The 23,223-nt window shown below is 39.2% G+C and overlaps 1 protein-coding gene across 1 annotated transcript in view; it reads left to right on the top strand.

Moving 5' to 3' along the window:
* The first annotated feature begins 681 nt into the window (after positions 1-681).
* EML4 (EMAP like 4) overlaps positions 682-23,223 on the top strand; it is a 159,442-nt gene continuing 136,900 nt past the window's right edge. The window contains exon 1 of the mRNA XM_019446369.2: positions 682-981. Coding sequence (XP_019301914.1) covers positions 957-981 — 25 coding nt within the window. The 5' untranslated portion in view covers positions 682-956. The remainder of the gene's footprint in view (positions 982-23,223) is intronic.

The raw sequence follows: 23,223 nt of genomic DNA, 5'->3' as shown, positions 1-23,223 counted from the left end.
CCTGTAAGGGGTTGCTTTGCAACTCTGGTGCAAAGAACATCAGGGGAAGTAAGGAAGTCTGAGTTCTAGCTCTGCTTCGACCAGGCTCCATGACCTTGGGCAGATCACGTCCTTTCTAAGGCTCAGTGTCCTCCCTGAAAAGGAGGCAAGGGTCTTGTCCAGCACTAACATTCCTTGTCTCCAGTTTGTCTTGAGCCCTAGCATTGGTGGTGGCCTTGAGTTAGGAACACTTGCCCCATATATCCCCTACTGGGACAGAAGGAGAACCCGAGGAAGGGAATCCTCCCACATCTTGGTTGCCTCCTTGGTGTCCTCGTAGGACCCACGGGGTTACCATCTTTTGTCCAAGGGGTTCTAGACTTGGGCTTCAGGGGTACTCCGCAGGCTCCCTGGGGGCTACGAGAGAGAGTCCCTCGATGCTCCTGAGAATCTCAAGCCTGAGGCCACCCCTTATCGCCACCTATTCGTAACCAGCTTCAAGACCCAAGTCCTACGCCCTCGGCAGGACCACTGCGCAAGCGCAGCCACTATTCCGGCTCCAGGAGGCAGGAACCCGAGGCCGAAGCAAGGTGAGAAGGAAGGGTCGACAAGCCCCCGCCTCCGTGTTGTCACGTGGGAGGCGGAGTCGGAAGCGTGACGGCGTGCGCGGGGGCGGAGCTACCGCTGCGCGCGGGCGCGGGGGCGGGGCGCGGCGCGGCGTTCACGGCTGCTGCCTGGGAGGGAGGCCGGGCAGGCGGCGGAGCGGTGCGGCTCTCAACCTGACGGAGAAGTGGCCCGGGCGGCCGCGGCTGACTGTCCCGGGGCGGACGGACCGACGGACGACGGAGGCGGGGGCTAGGAGTCGAGCCGGGCGACCTAGAGAGTGAGCGGGTCAGGCTCAGCGTTGGCCAGTCTGTCGGTCCGCTGAATGAAGTGCCCGCCCCGCTGAGCCCCGAGCCCGGCGCTTTCCCCGCAAGATGGACGGTTTCGCCGGCAGCCTCGGTGAGTACGGCTGGGGACTCCTCCGGCTTCTGCGCAGGGTGGGAGCCTTGTTCTGTACAAACACAGCCCAGGCCCTGCTCTCCACCCTGCCCCTGGGGATGGTAGTAGTTCCACTGCACATGTTCCCCTCGAGGCTGCCGCCCCTCTACTGGCTCTGGTGGACTCAGAACCCCTCCCCTCCCCCATGCCCAGCCCTCCCCAGCAAGACCCTCCCTTCCTCCCAGCGTCCCCTTCAGTGCAGGGCCCTCCTTCCCCAAAGTGGAAACCCCCTCTCTCAGAGAGCCCCCCCCCCCAGTAACTGGTACACCCCTCCCATACACTCACGGCTCCCCCCACAGACCCATCTTCAGGGTTGGAGCACCCCTTTCTGAAACCCTGACCTCGCTTCAGGGCACAACATTCCTCCCCCTTTCCACATACTGAACTCTCTTTCAGAGTGGAGGCACCCCTCACCCACGCAGAGGGTCCCTTTTTAGGGTACGGACCCCCATTCCCTCTTCAGGAAGAGGGCACCCCCCCCCCCCTCAGTCTTCACTTTAAATTTGGAGGCTGCTTTTAAGTATCTTTCGGTGTCTGACAACTTCCCTTCTCTCCTTCCACTTCTCTGAACATTTTGCAGTGGTGGAGAGAACTAGAAGCACTGAAGCATCATTTGCTTAATACAGGAAAGGAAGAGGTGCATGTGTGTTGGGGGACCCTCTTTAAAAGAAGAGTGAAAGCAGAAGTATTTTCTGGCTCTGCGAGCATGCTGGGGAGAAGTAATCCTGCCCAGTGAATCCATAGGAAAGGGGGCCTCTGTCAGGGAAAGAAAGGATTCTCCATTTTTGGAATATGTTGTCTTTGTGGAATGGAAGAGGTTATTAAGTAGGCTGCAGTATCCTTCCAGTGTTCCCTTTCACCAGAATAAAGGTAGTAAATTTTGTAACTAAGGGAATCAGAACTAGAGGCTGGTACTCAACTGCCCTATAATCTGTGTCTGGAATTACTATTCTTTGAGGCCATTGGAATCTGGTTACTGTAAAGATTGAGCTCAACTGTTAGGATGGTGAGAGAAACAGTTTCTGCTTTGGCTGATTCTGCAGTTATGTGATACCTGCTGCTGGATTTATATTTTCAGTGTTTTATGTGGAGGTAGTTTGTCTTCAGAAGCCTTTCTTTTGCATTTCTTGATAATAAATCCCTGGTTGGTGCGTGTTCATGGATCAGTGCATGATCTGGCCATAGGCCATACTTTATTCAGCCATGTTGGGATTAGATGAATTTTTTAAATCTAAAGTAAAAAAGTTAGTCGAAGAGCATTGGACCCATTACTGGTATTAAATAGTAAAAACCATAATTTTGGCCCTGACCCTCTATGGGAAGAAAAGAAAAACACACACTAGAGTGCTGTGAGAGTGGAAATCCTAAAATAGGAGACAACTGAGTGTTTCTCTTTCCTCCCAAAGGCACCTGTTGCCCATTATCTAACCTTTGATGTCTTATAATTCCTTACATAGTGAGGTTGTTTCATTCTTGACTCCTTTTAAAGAGGCATCAATTTTTCACTGCTTTTTAATTTTTTTTTTTTTAAGCCTCATGGGTGCATTTATTCGCTAAGCATGACTGAAAGACTTGTCCTATATGTTCACAAAGAAGTGATCGTATGCTAGGGCAAAAATTGAGCATAGTGGGAGATGTTGTGGGACTGAGATATCGCTGCATTGTCGGCTCCTCAGCTTTTAGGAATGGTGGGTGACTACTCAGTAGAAATCCGCCTTTATTTCTTTTCTTTTTGATTCCAAGGACTTGTGGAAGGCTTGCCAAGGCTTCGTTTTCTCTAAGTGTTTTGAGGGAGTCTTTCTTACCAATTGGGGGCACTTAAGTTTATTTTGAAACAGTAGATACGCCTTGTTAAATAACTTTATCCCTTCTTATCCAATTCATGAGGCAACTGATATGAGAGATTGGACTGTGAAGATGAACCGTTGTTGGGGCTTCACTTTTCATAGAGTTTTATAGCGGACCCCAACGGTAGATATTTTTTGTATTCATTTGATGCCGTCCTTGAGTGAATGAGACTTTTCTTTAGATATGGTGTTGATCAGCTGCAGGGGAGATGCCTCTCTCTAAAGAGAGGAACCTCTGTCAACAGAGAAGGAAAGAAATGGTTCCTGGAAGTATTTCTGAAGCTGCTCCTGATGAAGCTAGTTTTCAACAGGAGTTCTGTGCTTTCTCTTTCTGTCCCCCTTGTAAGAGCAAAACTAGGCCCCATCTTAATTGAAACCTCTAAGGGATGAGGGGTGGGGGAGGGGTAACGCTGGTATATTTTACTGGTAGTCTTTAAACAGAGCTTTGCTTAGCTCTTGCCAAATTGCTTGTTTCTGTTCCCTGCAGTTCATTTAGTCTAGAGCTTACATTGATCCTTATTTTATCATTAAGAGAGCCATGAATGTAAAGGCAAGCACTTGTATTCTAGAAGGTGTTTAAAACTTTTTTTTTTAAACTAGACAATTCGAAACATGTGAAGTTCCTCTGGGGCCACAAGTATTGAAAGCATTTATTTATTCTCAAGGAGGTATACATGTATATCTCCTTTTGTATACCAGATGGGTTCTTGAAAAAAAAATGTGAGAAAACTACACTTATATAAGCAGAAAAGTTAGGTGCTTTATAAACAGAATGATTCCAGAGAAGCTGATTATTTAAGGGAGTCTTCTGCTGAATAATAAGATCCATTTGTAAAGTGGAAATCTTAAAATTCAAACTGTACCCATAATGGTTGAGTGTTTAGATAAGGAAAACACTATTATATGCATTTTATAAGATGTACAATGGCAATTAAAACTGTAGTGGTTTTTGAAATTGTTGAGAGCAGTGTTAGGGGATTGGTTATGTTATATGTGTCACATTGAAATTATATACCTGTTGTATTACTTTTTGTTTTACATAAAAAGTAAAGGATGCGTTTAATCTCTGCCGCCGCTGAATTTTAGGCAGTTTGGCTGGCAGGTGCTTGTACTCTGGAATTTCCCTTAGGCATAGAATCTTTTAGTTCACAGACTATGGTAATTTAAAAAGGCAGCTACTTTGGAAACAATTTAAAAAAAAAAATTGGGGGGGGGGAGTACCCTGAACAATCTATCTTGATATCCTGCCTTCAAATTACTACACACACACACACACACACACACACACACACACACACACACACACACACACACACACTTAGCCCTCCCACCCCGCGCCCAGACTTACTTAGGTGCATTTCATCCTTAGTCTTTTTTAGCATCTCTTTTTCATAACAAAGGTATTTTTTTTAATGTTTAATTCATTTTTGAGAGAGAGACAGAGCATGAGCAGGGGAGGGGCAGAAAGAGAGGGAGACACAGAATCCGAAGCAGGTTCCAGGCTCTCAGCCGTCAGCACAGAGCCCAACGTGGGGCTTGAACCCACGAACCGTGAGATCATGACCTGAGCCAAAGTCGTATGCTGAACCAACTGAAACACTCAGGCACCCCACAAAGGTTTTAATTTTAAGACTTTTATCTTGGAATTAGCCTAGGGGTTTGTCAGTGCTTATACTTAAAAAAAAAAAAAAAAAAAGCCTGTAGTTAACCGTATCAGTTTTAACTTTCTGCTCCAAAGGTTAAAAAACAAAACTCAAAAGTTTTTAAAAATAAAAATGTCAGTAAATGAAAGTAGGGTTAGTAAATGTAAGAAATCTTACATTTTGGGACAGGGTATATGAACAAACAATAGCAGTGTGCTTCCATTTATTAAATATTTTAAGAAAACAATCTTAACATCACAATATTAGAACTATTTTCATCTCATATATACTCTTAAAGAAACAGTGCAGTATGTGATTTTTTAAGTATTAATCTAGTCTTAAGCACTGTTTATTCACATAAAAATGTTTCTCATACAATATTGGGGAACTTTTTATTTATTAGTTGTCTCTTGAAGGGCTGAAAATAGGCTTAAGTTATATAAGAAATGAATAGTAACTCTTACATGGTTACTACAACATCTGTGACATGAGCTTAGAGTATTTCTTAGTATGCATGTGGGTTAGTACCTGTTTTGTGACCAGTACTGTACTTGGTTGTTCTTATGGGAAGGACAAATATAAGACATGCTTCTTGTCCTTTAGGAGTTTACTCTCTGGTTTTAAATAGATACCCAGAGATGTTTAAGCATGAGGAAGGACCAGAAATGGGACTAGAGAGGAGAAACACCATTTAGAATGCTGTGCTATGTATAAAGCATGTAACTTCCGAGACAGAACATGTGGAGATTGCTAAATGTACCTCTATAGAGCCTGGCTTTTTAAGACAATGAAATAATTTATTTAGCTGTCCAAATACAGGGAGTGAAATTACTAGGTCTTTTCCACCTTATGTTTGAGTAACATGTAGGAAAAGTATTGTCTTAATTTTATGTCTAGGAGTCTATTTCTATAGCATGTAAAACTTCAGTATTCCTAAGAAATTTGAGAAGAACATTTTTATTTTGAAATGGGTAGGTTCTAAGACTTTTAATAAGTCTAAGGAAGTAATCCACTTCAGCTATAACCTCAGTATGGAAGATTCTCAAATCTGGAGTTTATTTCTGTATCTGTGTATGATCTCTTGTCCTGTAATTTTAGCTCTCTCAGACTATTATAATGTCTTAACATTGCATATTGCTTTATAATTTACAAGTACTTTATCTCACTTAATCTTCACACTAATCTTGGGAGAGAAGAAATTATTCTCCTTTTATAGATGAGGAAACAGGTTCAGAGAGTTTGTGATTTTTTAAAAAAAGACTATTTGAATCCAGGTGTTTCTTTTTCCTTTCTTACTTTTTTTTGGGGGGTGGCTAATTTGTTGACTTTGTATCCAGTGAAAACACAATACAAAGAAGAAAGAAAAATAAATGATCTTTCCTTTAGCTCATCTGTATGCAGCCGATGTTAACATGTTGATATACTTGTTTTTAGTCTTTTTCTATGCCTAATTTTTTTTTTTTAATGTTTATTTATTTTTGAGAGACAGAGAGCAAGAGCGAGCAGGGAGGGTCAGAGAGAGAGGGAGACACAGAATCCGAAGCAGGCTCCAGGATCTGGGCTGTCAGCACAGAGCCAGTGCGGGGCTTGGACTCATGGACCGCAGGATCATGACCTGAGCTGAAGTCGGACGCTTAACTGACTGAGCCACCCAGGCACCCCTCTATGCCTAATTTTTTACACAGTTAAAATCATACTATAGATCCAGTTTTGTTGTGCTTTTGTTTTTTTGCTTTTTTTGGATACTGACCATTTTTTTCCACTTGAACTCCGATTTTTCTTTTTCTTTTTTTTAAAGTTTATTTTGAGAGAAAGTGCAAGTGGGGGAGGGTAGAGAGCCGGGAGAGAGAATCCCAATCAGGCTCCACACTCTCAGTCTCAGCATGGAGCCAATCTCAGGGCTCAAACTCACAAACTGTGAGATTATGATCTGAACCTAAACCAAGAATGGGACACTTAAGTGACTGAGCCACCCAAGTGCCCTGAACTCTGATTTTTCTGATGGAGTTCAATATTCTTTTCTGTACCCTACTACTAACTCTTTATAACCTACTCCTGCATCTAACATATCCTGAATCTGAACTCCTCTTCCTCTAAATCAGCTTCTTTTCCTTATTATCCATCGTCTGTATCATCCAGCCTTGAAATATCAGAACCATGTTTGATCCCTTGCCATTTTTGCCTGCCACATTAAAATGTCTTCTGGGACTTTTCAATTCTTGTCCCCTTTTCTCATCCCTTGCTTTCCTTTTCCCCAGCTACAGTTCAAATACTTAATTATTCCATGTTTGGATTATTGCATAGCCTAAAGAATTTCCACCTTGTCCAGTTTATTTTATATGGGGTCGGAGGAGGGGGGCTTCAGGTTAATATTCCTAAGGCAATGCTATGATTGTGCCATACACTCTCTCCGCTTCATTGCCCTGATGACCGAATTCAAACAAGTTAGCCTTGTTCTCTAGGTCCTCCATTATCTCCTTGTACAGTCTTAAGCTCTGGCCAAAGATGACCTGTGTCTTGTTCCCCAAATTTTGGTGCTTTTTCATCCCTGTGACTATTTCTTCAAGGCCCAACTCAAATACTGTTTCCTTTCTAAATGCCTTTCCTTGTTTGTTCCCTTTCATTCATTCCCAGCCCAAAGTACTGAACTGTTATCCTAAGAGCATTCTTAGGGGACTTATCACGGGATATTTCTTCTTATAAGGTAGAAATAATTATGACGAGTCTTAGAATTATTATTAGTTACTCCAGCCAAATTATAAACCCGTTGAAGACTAACACTCTTGTGTGTCTTTGAAAGCTCACAGCACAACATTGGAGATTTTATGATCCAGCAAAATGTGGGGAAAAAATTAGGGGACCAGTATATGATGGACAACTTACAACTTTCACTTTCACCATTGTTTCATAAAAGAAAGAGCTTTTGAAGATGAAAAAATTATATACAATCTCAGAATAGAGTCCTTTAAAAAATCACTCATTGTGTTCTTGTTTTTCTTGTTTCACCTGGAGTGAAAACTTTGTCCCAGACTTTGTTGGGAATCTAATCTGGTAAAGAACTCCATGCCAGGTTCTAGGGTAGCGTTTTTCTTTCTTTAAAAAAAAATTTTTTTTTTAATATTTGTTTATTTTTTTGAGAGAGAGAGCGTGGGGGGGGGGGCAGAGAGAGAGAGAGACACACACACACACACAGAATCTGAAGCTGAGCTGTCAGCACAGAGCCCCGACACCAGCCTTGAACTCACAAACTGCAAGATCATGACCTGAGCCTCAGCCGCTTAACCCACTGAGTCACCCAGGCACCCCTAGGGTAGTGTTTTTCAAATGTAGGTCTTGTGCATGACTTATAATTATGGACTTTGAAATTTATTTGGGATCAAGACCAACATTGAGAAGAAAAAGGAGGAGGAGGAAAAAAAAAGATTATAAGATATCAATGCTTCACATGATATCGCTTCAAGAAGCTTTTCATTTCGGTTGTGTATGTTTGCTGTAGGTTGCAGTGTAAAATTTATTTCTTACTATGGGTCACAGTCAGATGAAATATATACTTTTAGTGGCTGATCCTGATCTTTGAGAGACTAGGTGAGAAGGTTGACATCCATATGAAAAGTTGGATGAACATCAGAAGTGGTTGTAATGAACTGTGTGCTCTGTTTTCCAAAAGTTTTTAGGATCTGGATATAATGATTGGAATATAGTTAGTATCACTAGCAGTAAAATATATCTATAGTTCTAGAATCAGTGTAATTCAGGCAAACTCAGTATGTAGAAATATGGTTTTATAAAACTGTTAGGCTAGGGTATATTTTTTACTTTGCAGAAGGATTCACCATGTTGTGTTTTTTTAGCTTTCCTGATGAAGTTGTTTGTGTCTTGACTGGTTCTCCACCTCAGTAGATATTTGAAATCTATCCAGTCTTTGGTGGTGGGGGGGTGCCTAGGCAGCTCAGTCAGTTGGGTGTCTGACTCTTGATTTTAGCTCAGGTCATGATCCCAGGGTTGTGGGATTGAGCCCCATGTCAGGGCTCTGCAGGGAGTGAGCATGGAGCCTGCCTTAAGATTCTCTCTCCTTCTCTCTCTCTCTCTCTCTCTCTCTCTCTCTCTCTCTCTCTCTCCTCTTTCTCTGCCCCTCTCCCCAGTTCACTTCTCTCTCTCTCTCAAGAAAAAAAAATGTATATTCGGTCTTTAAGGCATGGCTCAAATACATTTTTTTCCTAGAAGCTTGGCCTAATATTCTAGTCTTGCACTCAAACCATTGTATTGATGCTCCTAAAGTAGGGGAAGTGAGCACTACACCTGAGGGACCTGGGAGTATAGCCAATCATTGATAGATAACTAAATCTAAGGCGATATTTGATGAGGAGCAGGTTGTTTTGCATAGTCTTAAATATCTCCCCATATATTGCTCTTTAATTTCAAAGGGGGAAAAATAGTAACTCTATACACTCTATAGTGGTGAAATCAGACACTACCTTAAGCATGTGATCAAAATGAATAGCACTAGTGGACATCGTGTGCCTCTGAATATAATGTCCTGAGAACAAATCGTTTATGTAGTTCTCCATCCACGAATGGATAACTTGAATCTAATCTTGAGTGAACTCTGAATTGGGAAGCATCCTATTTTTTTTAAATGGTGGAAAGACTGGTTTTGTGGTTTTTTTGTTTGTTTGTTTTTTTAATTACACAAAGAAAGGCTGTGGAATGTTCAGATTAAAGGAGAGTAAAGAGACATGACAGCTATTGCAATATGTGATCCTAGACTGGATCTTACAGTAGAAGGGAAAATGCTATAAAGGGTATCATTGGATCATTTGACAAAATTGGACTATGGATGGCAGATAAGATAAAATTGGACTGCAGATGGCAGATTAGATAAAAACCTTTACTGAAGGTTTTCACTATCCTAAGGTTATGGAAGGGAGTATTTTTTTTTTTTCCTTAGGAAACACAGAAGTTTTTAAGGATAAAGAGCCATGGTATATGTAAGTTATTCTCAAATGGTTCAGAAAAAGTTATGTAATATGTATGTGTGTTTTTTATATGTATATCTGTATTTGTAATGCATGTGCATAATCACGTATATGTATATGCAAGGAGGGAGGAGGCTCATGTGCGAATAAAGATGAGTAAAATGTTAACAATAGGTGAAATTGGTAAAAGCTGTATGGCTATTTTTTGTGTTATTCTTGTTCTTATAGCTTTTCTGTAAGTTTGAAATTACTAAAAAATCATATGAACTTTGCATTAAATTCCATAATACAGCATTTTAAAAGTATAGAAATGTCTCCTCTCTCTGAAAATTCCAGACAAACTCATGGGATAAAACTGTGGCTGTAAGAATATGTTCCATGTATATCATGTGGTTTCCTTTTATCCCTAGGTCTCAGTTTGAGAAACATGCCTTTGGGCCTGAGGCAGCTGTGGTTCAAATTTAGCCGACAGACATGTTTTGTTTGGCACTTTTGAGTGTTTTAAAAATTGGGAAATTTCACATAAAAATCTGGGTCTCTGGTTTCTCTTGAAAAAATGGAATGATCTTGCCCTTGTGGGCTTGCATTCCACATGATCTATATATGCACGAAGTGGTATGTCAGATAAGCAGCCTCAGTCCTTACCTTACACCTAGCTTGTTTCAGGTATTTTATTGCCTGACCTCTGTAGGCATGTATTTGCAACATTACTCTAGCCCAAGAGGTGGTGGGGTGTCGGTCTTCATGTTCATAACATTTTGAGAATTTAGTTGTTGAACTTAATTATATATAACTTTAGGGGCACCTGGGTTGGTTGAGTGTCTGACTTCAGTTCAGGTCATGATTTCATAGCTTGTGGGTTCGAGCCCCATGTCGGGCTCTGTGCTGACAGCTTGGAGCCTGCAGCCTACTTCAGATTCTCTCTCTCTCCCTCTCTCCCTCTCTCCCTCTCTCCCTCTCTCTCCCTCTCTCTCCCTCTCTCTCCCTCCCTCTCTCCTTCCCTCCCCCCCTCCCCCCCCCCCTCCCCTTCCCCCACTCGCGCACACTCTCTCACTCTCTCAAAAATGAATAAACATTAAAAAAATGTTTTATATATAACTTTATATACATCCTATAAACAAAGTCATTCTCCTACATAACCATTCTACAGCTAAGAAAAGTAGGAAATTAATATTGATACATTACTACTATCTAATCCTCAGACCCATTCAAATTTTGCTAATTGTCTTAGTAATGTCTTTTATAGCAAAAAGATCCAGTTCAGAATCAAATATTGCATTTAGTTGTCATGTCTCTTTAGTCTTCTAGCTGTCTAGTCTTTTCTTGGGTTTTATGATCTTGATACTTTATAAGATTACAGGCCCGTTGTTTTGTAGAATGTTCCTTAATTTGACGTTTCCTCCTGATTCAATTCAAGCCCTGCATCCTTGGCACAAATGCCACAAAGGTGAAAAACTGTATTTTGTTTCATTGCATCCTGTCACGTGGCGCATATCTTTGAAATGTACTATTACTGATGACCACTTTGATCATTTGATTAAGGTGTTGTCTCTACCTGGCTTCTGCACTGTAAAAGTACTTAAATTTTTTTTGTTGTTATTAGTAAGTATTTTGTAGGAGGTGCTTTGAAACTTTGTAAATATTCTGTTCCTCATTGGACTTTCAGTTTATTGGTTTATTTATCTCTGTATGGACTCAGGTATCCTATTTTTTTCAATGGGTTCTAATCCATTATTTATTTTGATGCTCACATTGGCCCCATTTTGGCTAGTGGATGCCCATTCATGCTAGCTTCTGCATTCTTTTGATATGTTCCCATCATTCTTTTGAGGACTTTCTTGCTTTTTGACATAATGAGATGATGTGGACATAAAATCCAACCCATAACAACATGCATATCTATTTTATATAATTTTTAATAGGGTTCAGATGAGAGTTTGAATTGAGTCTTTAGTTAGCTAACATTTTTTATGTTTTTTAGTAATTTGTAACTGCATAGTGTTTTATCTTACACCTAAAAATTGTGTCAAACCATAGACTAGGTCATTAATGTAAATTAATTTGAAGATATTTGTTAGTGGGAAGTCAGGATTATATTCATTACTATTCTGTAGTATTACTATTACTGTGTTTCAACAGTTGGCAATTATCTTGGAGCAAAGTACTGTTAGGTGCTGTGTATGTTAGGGGGGTTGGGTGAAAGAAAATATATTTAAGCAGCAAAATCAACCATGTTTTTTTCCTTTACAAAATTGTGATCAATCTTTCCTTCTCAGCAGGTATAAATATAAACTTTAATGCATTGTATTCATTATTTGGACATCTCATCTCCTTAAGCTGTGTATCTAGAGCATAATTTAACTTATTCTTGATGACTGATGGTGGTTATTATGAGCGTCAGTCATGGTTCTTTGCTGTAACACAGTGGTGCCTTCAAGAGCTTTTGTGTAGCGCTGTTTGTTACATATCCTAAATGACTCTACATAATTATAACTGTCTTCTTTGCTGTTGCTTATCAGCTAGCATCAATGTGCTTTATTGTATTGTTATGAAATCTCACCCATAATATTTGAGTTTGTGACTCTTCTTTCATTATTGGACCTTAAATTTGACAGTAATTTCTTAATATCAGATATCCAGTCACTTTTCCTGAGTGTCTCAGAAGTGTCATTTTACAGTGGTTTTTTTTAAATCAGGATTTAAACAAGATCCATATATTGCATTTGGTTGCTGTGTTTCTTAAGTCTTTTAATATGTATTTCCCTTTCCTTTTTCTTTTTCCTTTGCAATTTGTTAAACTAGACCTTTTGTTCTGTAGAGTTTAATATAAGTGCTGATTGTATATCGTTTGATGTTTTTTAAGCATGTTTCTTTGTCTTCTGTATATTTAAATTGAAAGTTATGGATTTTTACGTATTTTATGTGTTTCAGCATGTTGCCATTAATCTTTTTTTATGCTCAGATTTTCCCATGATTGACCTGTAGAAGCATCTTTAGATCAACTCCTGAGTCCTAATTCTAGTGGTCTTTGCTGATTTCCTTGCTTTGTGATGTGACAGTGTTCAAACTTTCTTTTACACTTCTTGCTCCAATTTCTGCAGTCAGCTATTTCTCTAAACATCATTCCTTTGGACACGAAATGGTACTCTAGGCTCTAGAGGTGCTCATTGTTACCGGATTGGTTACTGTTTCCAGTCTAGCCTTTCTTTTGATTCCCAATTTTAAATTTGCTGTGGTCTAGGAAGCCAGATAACAAAGCTGGTTTGACTTATGTGTAAGGATTGTTTTGAATCTCAAAAAAAGAGGAATCTAAAGATCAAGGCCTATGCCTATTGAAATTGCATGGTATAGCACCTACAGGGATAAGATCATACTTAATAAATATTGCTAATGTTGGTGTTATTTGAATAACAGGCTACCACATGTTTTTCAGAGGAAAATAATAGACTTCTGAATGAGGACCTTAATAAAATGCATGAGGTTTTTAGTTCACAAACTTGATTTTATGTATATAGATATATTTAAAACATAGGGTTCAGATAAGTATACATATATGTTAAAAATTTTTTTTAATGTTTGTTTTTGAGAGAGAGAGAGAGAGAGAGAGAGAGAAAGGAATGAGTGGGGGAGGGGCAGACAGAGAGGTAGACACAATCTGAAGCAGGCTCCTGGCTCTCAGCTGTCAGCACAGAGCCCTATGCAGGGCTCAAACACATGAACCACAAGATCATGACCTGAGCCGAAGTCGGCCGCTTAATCGACTGAGCCACCCAGGTGCCCCTGTATATATATGTTTTGAATTGTAGACTGTTTATACTTCCAGTATTTTCTTTTGTTAATATTATCTTTTTTTTTTTTCTAAGATAAATCTCTGGCTCAGTGAGATATTAGTGTACTATGGAGTCAAATTATGCTGTATTATTTTTGTCATATTCCATGAGAATGCACTTCTTTTTCCTTTTTAATTTTTTTCCAGAGAATGTATTTTTTCTGACTTTCCAAAATTGATGACTTCCTAAAGTTGAGATGACTTCCCTTTTTAAAACAAAACTGTTTAGTGTTGATATCTTACGTTTTTCCTTAAACCATCTTCTACTCTTGCATGCTGGTCTCGATATCACTACCTTTTGCTGATCTTTAAGTGATAGTGGAATGCTGATGTGTAAGTGACATATATTAGAGCAAATGACAAAATTTGTTTGCAGTTTTCTTTGAGCCATTTGTTCCAGAAAAGTGTCATAACTGAATCCTGTTGGTGAGTGAGTAGGTTGTTTTTTTGTTTTTTTTTTTTAACTTTGAAGGATATCCTGTTTTCAGTTAGTTGAGGCATAGCCTTTGATTTTCTTTGACTGCTTTGAGTACCTCTTGGCATTCATTTTATTTCTTTAGTCTCTCCAGTTATAATTAGTGTGGATATGTTTTTGACATAAACAACCATTTCTGAAATTTTAGGATCTAGTTTGTGGATTATTTGCAATAAAGTACTGGGGAACAAAGTTTAGAGTAAAGCAAGATGATTGGGAAAGTGATTAATATTTGACTTCCTGAAATTTTTGTGAATGAGATTCAATGATTATATGCATGCTGGAACACACACTGTGAAACTCTTCATTTTGGTTCACTAGTGCATACTATAATGGCTAAGTATGTGGGTTTGTGTCTCATGTAGACTACTTTTTTATTTTATTTTATTTTTTGTTTTCTGGTCATAAACACATTCATTAAGTAAATAGAATTTGATTAGCTTCTTTGGATCATACTCTGGGCTAAGTGCATTGGAAAATTGGTGAATGAGACACTTGAAATCCCTGCTCTCATGAAGCTTTTAATTCTGTTGGGGATTCAGGCCATATTTATTCAGGAAATATTTATTGAATGCTTGGTATGTGCTCAGCACTCTTCCAGATATAAACAGAGCCCTATGGAGCTTATAATGTAGGCTTTTAAAATACAAAGTAGTAAGAATTGCGATGATGAAGTATAGGAAGCTTTGGAAACATGGAGGGCTCCTTTAAGCCTCCACCATCCAGCCTTTTTATTGTTTTGTTTTGTTTCGTTTTGTTTTGTTTTGTGTTTAGAAGCATGTCTTTGTTTAGGGTGTAAGCAGAAAAATAGAGGTCAGGACATAGTAGCACTCCAGCTCTTGGAAATCGCTTAAAGGAATGATATTTACTTTTTTTTTTTTTTTTGTCCTCCTCCCATATACCTGAGAAAATGACAGGCTACCTACCAATAGAGACCAGTTTGGTTGCAATTTTCAACCTATGCCACTGTTATCAACTATGTTCTCCTGGTATCATCCTAATTTAAAGCAGTGAATTCTGTGACTTATATCCTCTCTCTGTCACCTGTGTAAGTAGTTTTCTAAGATACTTGCCTTTTCTGTCTTCTTAAAATTTTAGAACATTTAAAACATTTATTTATAGAGAGAAAGCGCAAGTTTGGGAGGTGCAGAGAGAGAGAGAATCTTAAGCAGGCTCTGTGCTGACGGTGCCCTCACAGGGCTCAGACCCATGAACCTCAAGATGATAACCTGAGTCAAAGTCGGTCGTTTAACCGACTGAGACACCCAGGCGCCGTGTGTTTTTCTATGTCTTTGTTGGAGTATGAGTCCTGTGATTGTTAGTTAAGTCTACAGTCTTCAGTATACTTCCTTTAGGAAACAGTCATTGATGCTATACTTCATAGACTACATTTCAAGAAATTTGGTTCAGTTGAATAACTTTTTCAAAGAGGGTAGCAAGGCAAAGACACTAACATTTATTCAGCTGTGATTTAGGAACTATGTCAGACACTTTACATAAATTAATAACTTTCTAAAGGACACAAACATCTTAATTTAAACTTTAAAAAATACCCTCAAAAAATAAAAAACCTTAAGTGTGACTTTTAAGTAAATCGAACAAAACTGAACCTGTTATTACAACCTTTACATGGGGATGATGATTATAGTAATATTTGTGAAAGCTTTTTGGTGACTGAAAGCTCCCAAAATGAAAATCTAATAGATCAGCAAATATTTATTCAGCAACTGCTACACACCAGGAATTGTTTTCATACTGGGAATATGTCAGTGAACAAAAGAAACAAAAACCCCTGCTGTATTGAAGCTTACAGTGAAGGGAGATAGACGATAAACAATTTTCATTAAATTATTTACAGTAGGACGTCAATGATCCTGTATAAACATTGATGTCTGCATTGTCAATTATAAACATACTATCCTTTTTTCATAGAATAGATAATGATAGAACCTGTGTGGGGTTTGGTTGTGTCAGATAAGCTTAGAGAAAAGTAATCGTGGGGATACAAATCAGGTAAAACATTGACAACTGTACTGAGGCTACTTTGTTATCATACCTGGGCATTTGATCTTATGATAGGGATTTGGAACATACATACTTTTTTATTTTTATTTATTTATTTTACATATATACTTTTTTAGATGTTCATTCTCAGATTCTTAGTCTTTTTGTTTCATCATTCATATTTAAAATTTTATTGTTTACTGTAGTATTTTTTAGTATTTGGACATGTATTTCTTTCAGTTTTAACATTTTTTCTTGTGGAAGAATTTTGATTGTATTTCTATAAAATCTTATATGTAGTTTTTTACCAGGTTAATTACTATAGGTTTGTCTGTTTATCAGCCTAGATTCAGGACTCCTATGTATTTACTCAGGAGAATTCCCAGGATGCAGCAGAGCTCTCCAGACAGCTGTTTGTGGGTGGTGGTGATGGTGGAGGCAAACAGTGGGTTGTGTGATCAGGATGAGGTCACCTCTTTCACCTTCTGGCCCTCTTTCTTTCCGGACTTTAACACCTACTTTGGTATTTAGAGTAGTTTGGGCTGTTTGCTGTGCTCTGAACAGTTGTTTGGTAGTAGCACCTATAAGATGATATTAGATGTTTTTTGGACAGAACTCACAGGGATATGACTCTGTCATGACAACAACAAAGAAGTCATTTCGGTAGTTTGAAAACCACTGATGTGGTTTTAAATGTTCTGATCCACTTTAGGCAATTGTTTTGATGTCTACAAATGAATGTTTTAGCTTTTGATCTTTTCATACTCTGATTTACCCTGCATATGGCCACCAGATTCTTCTTTCAGTATATCAACATTTTGTTATTACCCAGCTTAAAAACTTTTTATCATTTCCAATTTCTATGAGATAAACTTTTAGCTGGGTCTCCAACCTTCCCTGCCACCTGGCTCCAACTTAACTTTTCATCTTCAACCCTTACTCTACTACCTTTTTGGGGGGAATCTTCTGTGGATACTTTCAATATCCCTTTTTTTTGCCATAAGATATTGACAGACTTAACCGTACACCCTAGGAAAATGAGGGAATTTGAAAACCAACAGATAAGAAAAAGATACATTCCTATGAGTTGTATGAGAAAATGTCTTTAGAGCAAGGTGTTGAGAATCGTCTTCTTACCCTGCTTATTAATCTCTTCCTACCTCTTATCACTGACATTTTGTGTAATCCTAGATAAGCCAGTCTGTTATTTTGTCAAAGTATTGTACTTCTTCAAAACTAAGCGTACTCTGTTCCTTTGGTAATTTGGCATTTTTGTTATCAAATAAAATACATTTTTGAAAGCAATCTCTACACCCATTGTGGAACTCAAACTCACAACCCTGAGGTCAAGAGGCACATGCTCTACCACCTGAGCCAGCCAGGTGACTCTAAGATACATTCTTGATAGCAGATTCTCACAGTCATTTGTTTTGAAACATTACAGAACACCTCATTATCATATCTTGATTTTAATGAAAAAGAATAAAGGGTAGTTTTGAGATTTCATTTTTTAAAAATCAGCTTTTTTGAATTATGCTTTACCTGCAATAAACTGTGCTAATTTTAAGTGCACAGTAATTATGCCTTGAAAAATTTGTATAGTTGTGTATCCATTGTAATAGTCAAGATATAGAACATTGCTGGGGCACTTGGGTGGCTCAGTTGGTCAAGCACCCAACTCTTGAATGTGGCTCAGGTCATGATCCCACGGTTTGTGGAATCGAGCCCCACATTGGCCTCTTCCCTGACAGTGTGGAGCCTGCTTGGCACTCTCCCCCAGCTCCTGTCCTGCATTTGCATGCACAGTGTCTCTTAGAAATAAACATTTTTTGGGGGCGCCTGGGTGGCTCACTTGGTTAAGCGTCCGACTTCGGCTCAGGTCATGATCTTGCGGTTTGTGAGTTCAAGCCCCGCGTCAGGCTCTGTGCTGACAGCTCAGAGCCTGGAGCCTGCTTTGGGTTCTGTCTCTCTCCATCTCTCAGCCCCTCCCCTGCTCATGCTCTGTGTCTCTCTGTCTCTCAATAATAAATAAACGTTTAAAAAAATTTTTTTAAAGAAATAAACATTTTTTTAAAAAGATACAGAACATTTCCATTACCCCAGAAAGTTTTCGCATATCTCTTTGCAGTGGTGCCTTCTACCTCCAGTTACTGGCAACCACTGATCTACTTTCTATTGCTGTATTTTATTTTTTTTAGAATTTCATATAGCTGTGACCTTACAGTCTGGTCTTTTGTGCTTTTCACCTAGCATAATGTTTTTGAGATTCATCCATGTTGTGTGTTTAGTAGTTTGTTCCTTTTTATTGCTAAGTAACACTTTATTATATGAATATACCACCAATTAGTTTCTCCATTCACCAGATGATGGACATTTCAGTTGTTACAGTTTTGGGCTATTATGAATAAAGTTGGTATGAACATTTGAATATGTGTGTCCCCATAGCCCCTGCAACCACTAATCTACTTTCCACCTCTATGGATTTGTATGTATGGTGTTCATTTTTTTAAAGTTTATTTATTTATTATTTTTTAATGTTTATTCTTGAGAGAGAGAGACAGAACACGTGCAAGGGAGGGGCAGAGAGAGAAAGAGAGATACAGAATCCAAAGCAGGTCCAGGCTCTGAGTTGTCAACACAGAGCCCCATGTGGGGGCTCAAACTCGTGATCATGACCTGAGCTGAAGTCGGATGCCCAACCAACTGAGCCACCCAGGCGCCCCAAGTTATTTATTTATTTTTAAGATTGAGAAACAGTGAGCAGGGGAGGGGCAGAGAGAGAGGGGGATAGAGGATATGAAGTGGGCTCTGTGCTGACAGCAGAGAGCCTGATGCAGGACTCAAACTCACAAAGTGTGAGACCATGACCTTATTCCTAAAGCAGACGCTTAACCAACTAAGCCACCCAGGTGCACCATATGGTGCTCATTTTTTAAAAATTGGATGGTCTCTGCGGATATTTTCTTCCAGATTGTGGCTAAACTTTTCCTTTACTTAACAGTGTCTTTTGAAGAGTGAACGGTTATTTTGATAAAATCCAGCTTAGCAATTTATTTTGATGTTCATTTCATTGTTTTTTTTTTTCTTTTATAGTATGTATTTTTTGTCTTATTTCAGAATTTTGGTTAATTCGAGATCACAAAGATTCTAAAAGAAAACTGATTCCTCTACTCAGAACACTTCCGACACTAGATGTATGGGGTTTTCCACACCAGGAAATTCTGACACTACCTAGAGTTAGTGCAGATCCTACAGGTTAAGGCTTCAGTCCCACGAGATTACCCCCCACTTCAGATGCCAGTTACAAGTTTGGGCCTCAAGTACTTCTTTTTAAAGTTTATTTATTTTGAGAGAGAGAGAGAGAGAGCGAGCGAGCAAGCATGCATGCATAAGTGGGAAAAGTGGCAGTGAGAGAGGGAGAGAGAATGCCAGGCAGGTTCCTCACTCCATGCTGAGCCCAATACAGAGCTTGATCTCAGGACCATGAGATCATGACCTGAGCCAAAATCAAAAGTTGGACGCTTAACTGACTGAGCCATGCAGGCACCCTGGGTCTCAAATACTTCTGACTGACCAGTTATAAATGGGTAATTTCTGTGGCCCCCTCCTTGGGTTTGACAGTTTGCTACATTGGCCCACAGAACTCAGGAAAACACCTTATTTACTATTATTGGTTTATTACACAGCTACACCTCAGAAATATTCAAATGGAAGAGATGTATCCGATAAGGCATGTGGGAAGAGGGGTGGAGCTTCCTTGCCCTCTGAGGGTGTCACCCTCCCAGCAATTTGATGTGTTCATCAACTGGAAGCTCTCTGAATTCCATCATTTAGAGTTCTTAAGGAGATTTATTACATAGGCACAATTGATTAAATCATTGACCGTAGGTGACTGAACTCAATCTCCAGTCCTCCCCTCTCCAGAGGTTTAGGGGGAGGGGCTGCAAGTTCCAACTCTCTGATTACCCGGTTGATTCCTCTGGTAACCAGCCCCCATTCTCTAAAAGTTACCTCGTTAGCATAAACTCAGCTCCTCTCACCCCTATTACTCAGAAAATCCCAAGGGTTTTAGGAGTTCTGTGCCAGGAACTGGAGGCAGAAATCAAATACATATTTCTTATTATGTCAGTTTTTCTCCTGTTATTTTCTTCTTAAAGTTTATCATTTAAGCTCTTATTTTTAGGTCTGTGATCCCTTTAGAATTAATTTTTGTGTATAGTATGAGGTAAGATTTGCACATTGATACTCCTTTGTTCCAGCACCGTTTATTGAGAAGATTAGCCTTTATCCACTTGTGTCACTCTATTTCTGGACTCTCTGTTCTGTTCCATAGATTGCTATGTTTATCATTAAGCAAATACCACACTGTCTTGGTTAATATAACTATATGGTAAATATTTCAATAAAATTCTTTTTTACATTTGAAAAATAATGTAGAGGAAATTGAAACTTTGTAGACTGAGAGAAAAGGATATATTTCAATGATTGTTGTTAACATTTTATATTTATATTTTAGAGTTTACTTTTTAAAATTTCAAGAATATGAAGAGTAGGCATTAGTATCTTTATTTTACAAATGAGGAAGCTATAAGATTTAAGAGGGCTAGTTTGAGATCATATAATTAGTACAGTGAAACAAGTGTTACGCCTTCAGAAATCCAGTATGCTTTCCAGTACACCATACTGTTTTCACTTGCTTATGTTCTTTTATGTTGAATATTGGAGAATGAGTATTTTATGAAAAATTCAACCAATAAATTTTTAAAATTAAAGTATAGAGCTATAAAAGAACATTTAATACATTTTCTTGGTCACAGGATACATTAAGAAGTCAAATTGGGCTTTATTTTTTTTCAGTGCTGTGTTTTACAACTGGAATATTTATTTTTTCATTTTAAATTTAGAAATCATTTAGGATTTGTTAAATGAAAGCTGAAAGATTCCTTTTAAGAGAACTCTTCCGGGGGTGCCTGGGTGGCTCAGTTGGTTAAGAGTCTGACTTTGGCTCAGGTCACGATCTCCATGGTTCGTGAGTTCAAGACCCGCGTGGGGCTCTGCGCTGACAGCTCAGAGCCTGGAGCCTGCTTCGGATTCTGTGTCTCCCTCTCTCTCTGCCCCTCCCCTGCTCGTGCTTTCTCTCTCTCTCTCTCTCTCTCTCTCTCTCTCTCTCTCTCTCTCTCAAATAAATAAACATTAAAAAAAATTTTTTTTAAAGAACTGTTCCTGTTACAGAATGAATAAGTCACAGGGATGAAAGGTACAGCATAGAGAATATAGTCCTAAATAAGTCCTATAAGTAAATAAATAAATGGGGGGGGGGGGGCGGTGATGGTGAAGAACTGTTTTAAGATTTGAAATATTCTTCCCAAAATGAGAACAAGAATAATAAAACTTAAATTTTAGACTGTTTGAGTGTGTGTGAGTTATTTATATTTTCTTCTGTTGCCAAACCTTACTCCTTAAGTCCCTCCCTGCTCATACCCCTACAACCTCAGGTCTTAGGTAGGAGGTTCTTGAAGGAGTACTGGTGAAAGATGGTGACAACTGGGGTTTGGGTGGTAGTGGTGAAAGAAGTGGTAGCATTTGGAATATATTTTGAAGAGCCTATGGGTGTGCTGGTGGGTGGATGGTAAGGGATGAAGAGAAGGAATGAGTCATGGATAACTAACTCCTAGTTTGTTAGCCTGGTCTATTTGGTGGTGCTATTTACTTGGTGTGGGAAAGACTTAGATGAACTGAAAGAACTATGCAGTGGAGGAAGGGAAATCAGAAGCTATTACAGCCCTTTTCCAGGTTGTTTTTTTTTTTTTTAATTTTTTTATAGAAAGTAATATCACATATCATCCTGGAAAGGTAGAGGCAATATGAGATTACTTACGATCCTACCTTCCTAACAAGCATTTTAAGGGTTTTGGTGTGTGTGTTTACCATGTTGTATAGGAGTTGGCAAACTTTCTCTAAAGCCAACTACTTAATTCTGTTGTAGCATGAAAGCATCCATGGACAGTCTAACAAATGGGTGTGTTTGTGTTTTGATAAAACTTCATGGACAATGAAACTTGAATTTCATTTAATTTTCACATACTGCAAAATATTCTGTTGTTGATTTTTTACCCCCAAACCTTAAAAAATGTAAAGGGGTGTCTAGGTTGCTCAGTTGGTTAAGTGTCTGGTTTCGCCCCAGGTCATGATCTCACGGTTCATGAGTTTGAGCCTCACATCAGGCTCTGTGTTGACAGCTCAGAGCCTGGAGCCTGCTTCAGATTTTGTGTGTGTCTCTCTCTGCCCCTGTCCCACTTACACTCCGTCCCTCTCTCTCAAAAATAAAAATGAACATTAAAAAAAAATTAAAACAAAATTAAAAACAACAACAACAAAACAATTCTTAGTGCACAGGCCCTACAAAAATAGATGAGATTTGGCTGTCCATCCACCGTCTGCCAACCCCCAAACTTACTATGCATTTGTTTCTACTTGATATGTGTATACATATGCACAATTTAAGTGTATTAAAAACTAAAATGATTACATTTGTCAAATCTGAATAAACCCTGATAAAGAGTTTACAAAGTGGCTTTATGTTCATTTTTTTTTTTTAATTTTTTAACGTTTTATTTATTTTTGAGACAGGGAGAGACAGCATGAACAGGGGAGGGTCAGAGAGAGGGCGACACAGAATCTGAAACAGGCTCCAGGCTCTGAGCTGTCAGCACAGAGCCCGACGCGGGGCTTGAACCCATGGACCGCGAGATCATGATCTGAGCCGAAGTCGGCTGCTTAACCGACTAAGCCACCCAGGCGCCCCTATTCATTATTTCTTAACAGTAACTGTGTACGTAATTGAGGACAGATATACATTAACATTAGGATTTTCTCTTCCATTTCTCTGTACATATAGGCTTTGTTCTTTGAAATAAGTCTTTTCCAGAGTCAGGAGTCATCCCAGTAGTTCTGGAACAACCTTCTCAGTTTCCTTTTCTTGGCACTAGCTTGAAAAAATCCAAAGAAAGGACTTTGGTCCTGCTTACATCCAACTTTTTAAAAAATGTTTGCTTATTTTTGAGTGAGAGCTGAGGAGGGGCAGAGAGAGAGAGGGGGAGAGAGAATCCCAAGCAGGCCCCTCATGGTCAGCTCAGAGACTGATGCAGGGCTCGATCTCACAACCTGGGAGATCATGACCTGAGCTGAAATCAAGGCCTGGACGCTTAACTGACTGAGCCATCTAGGCACCCCTACATCCAGTTTTCAAGCCCACAACTAATCATTGTGTATGGAAAGGTCAAGGTCATCAAGTAGGAAGATAACAGTTTTCAGTTGAGACCAATGTTTAGAATAGTATGAGGGGGATTGAGTAGTTTCTCAAATGAAGGGAAAGGGTAGAACACATGGCCACTTGGGGGAGTTACGAGTTGGACAAGCAATACCACAT

Source organism: Panthera pardus, unplaced genomic scaffold (assembly GCF_024362965.1).
Source record: "Panthera pardus isolate Hobbes unplaced genomic scaffold, ASM2436296v1 HiC_scaffold_26, whole genome shotgun sequence".
Taxonomy (NCBI): Eukaryota; Metazoa; Chordata; class Mammalia; order Carnivora; family Felidae; genus Panthera; species Panthera pardus.
This window is presented reverse-complemented; position numbering and strand designations above follow the sequence as displayed.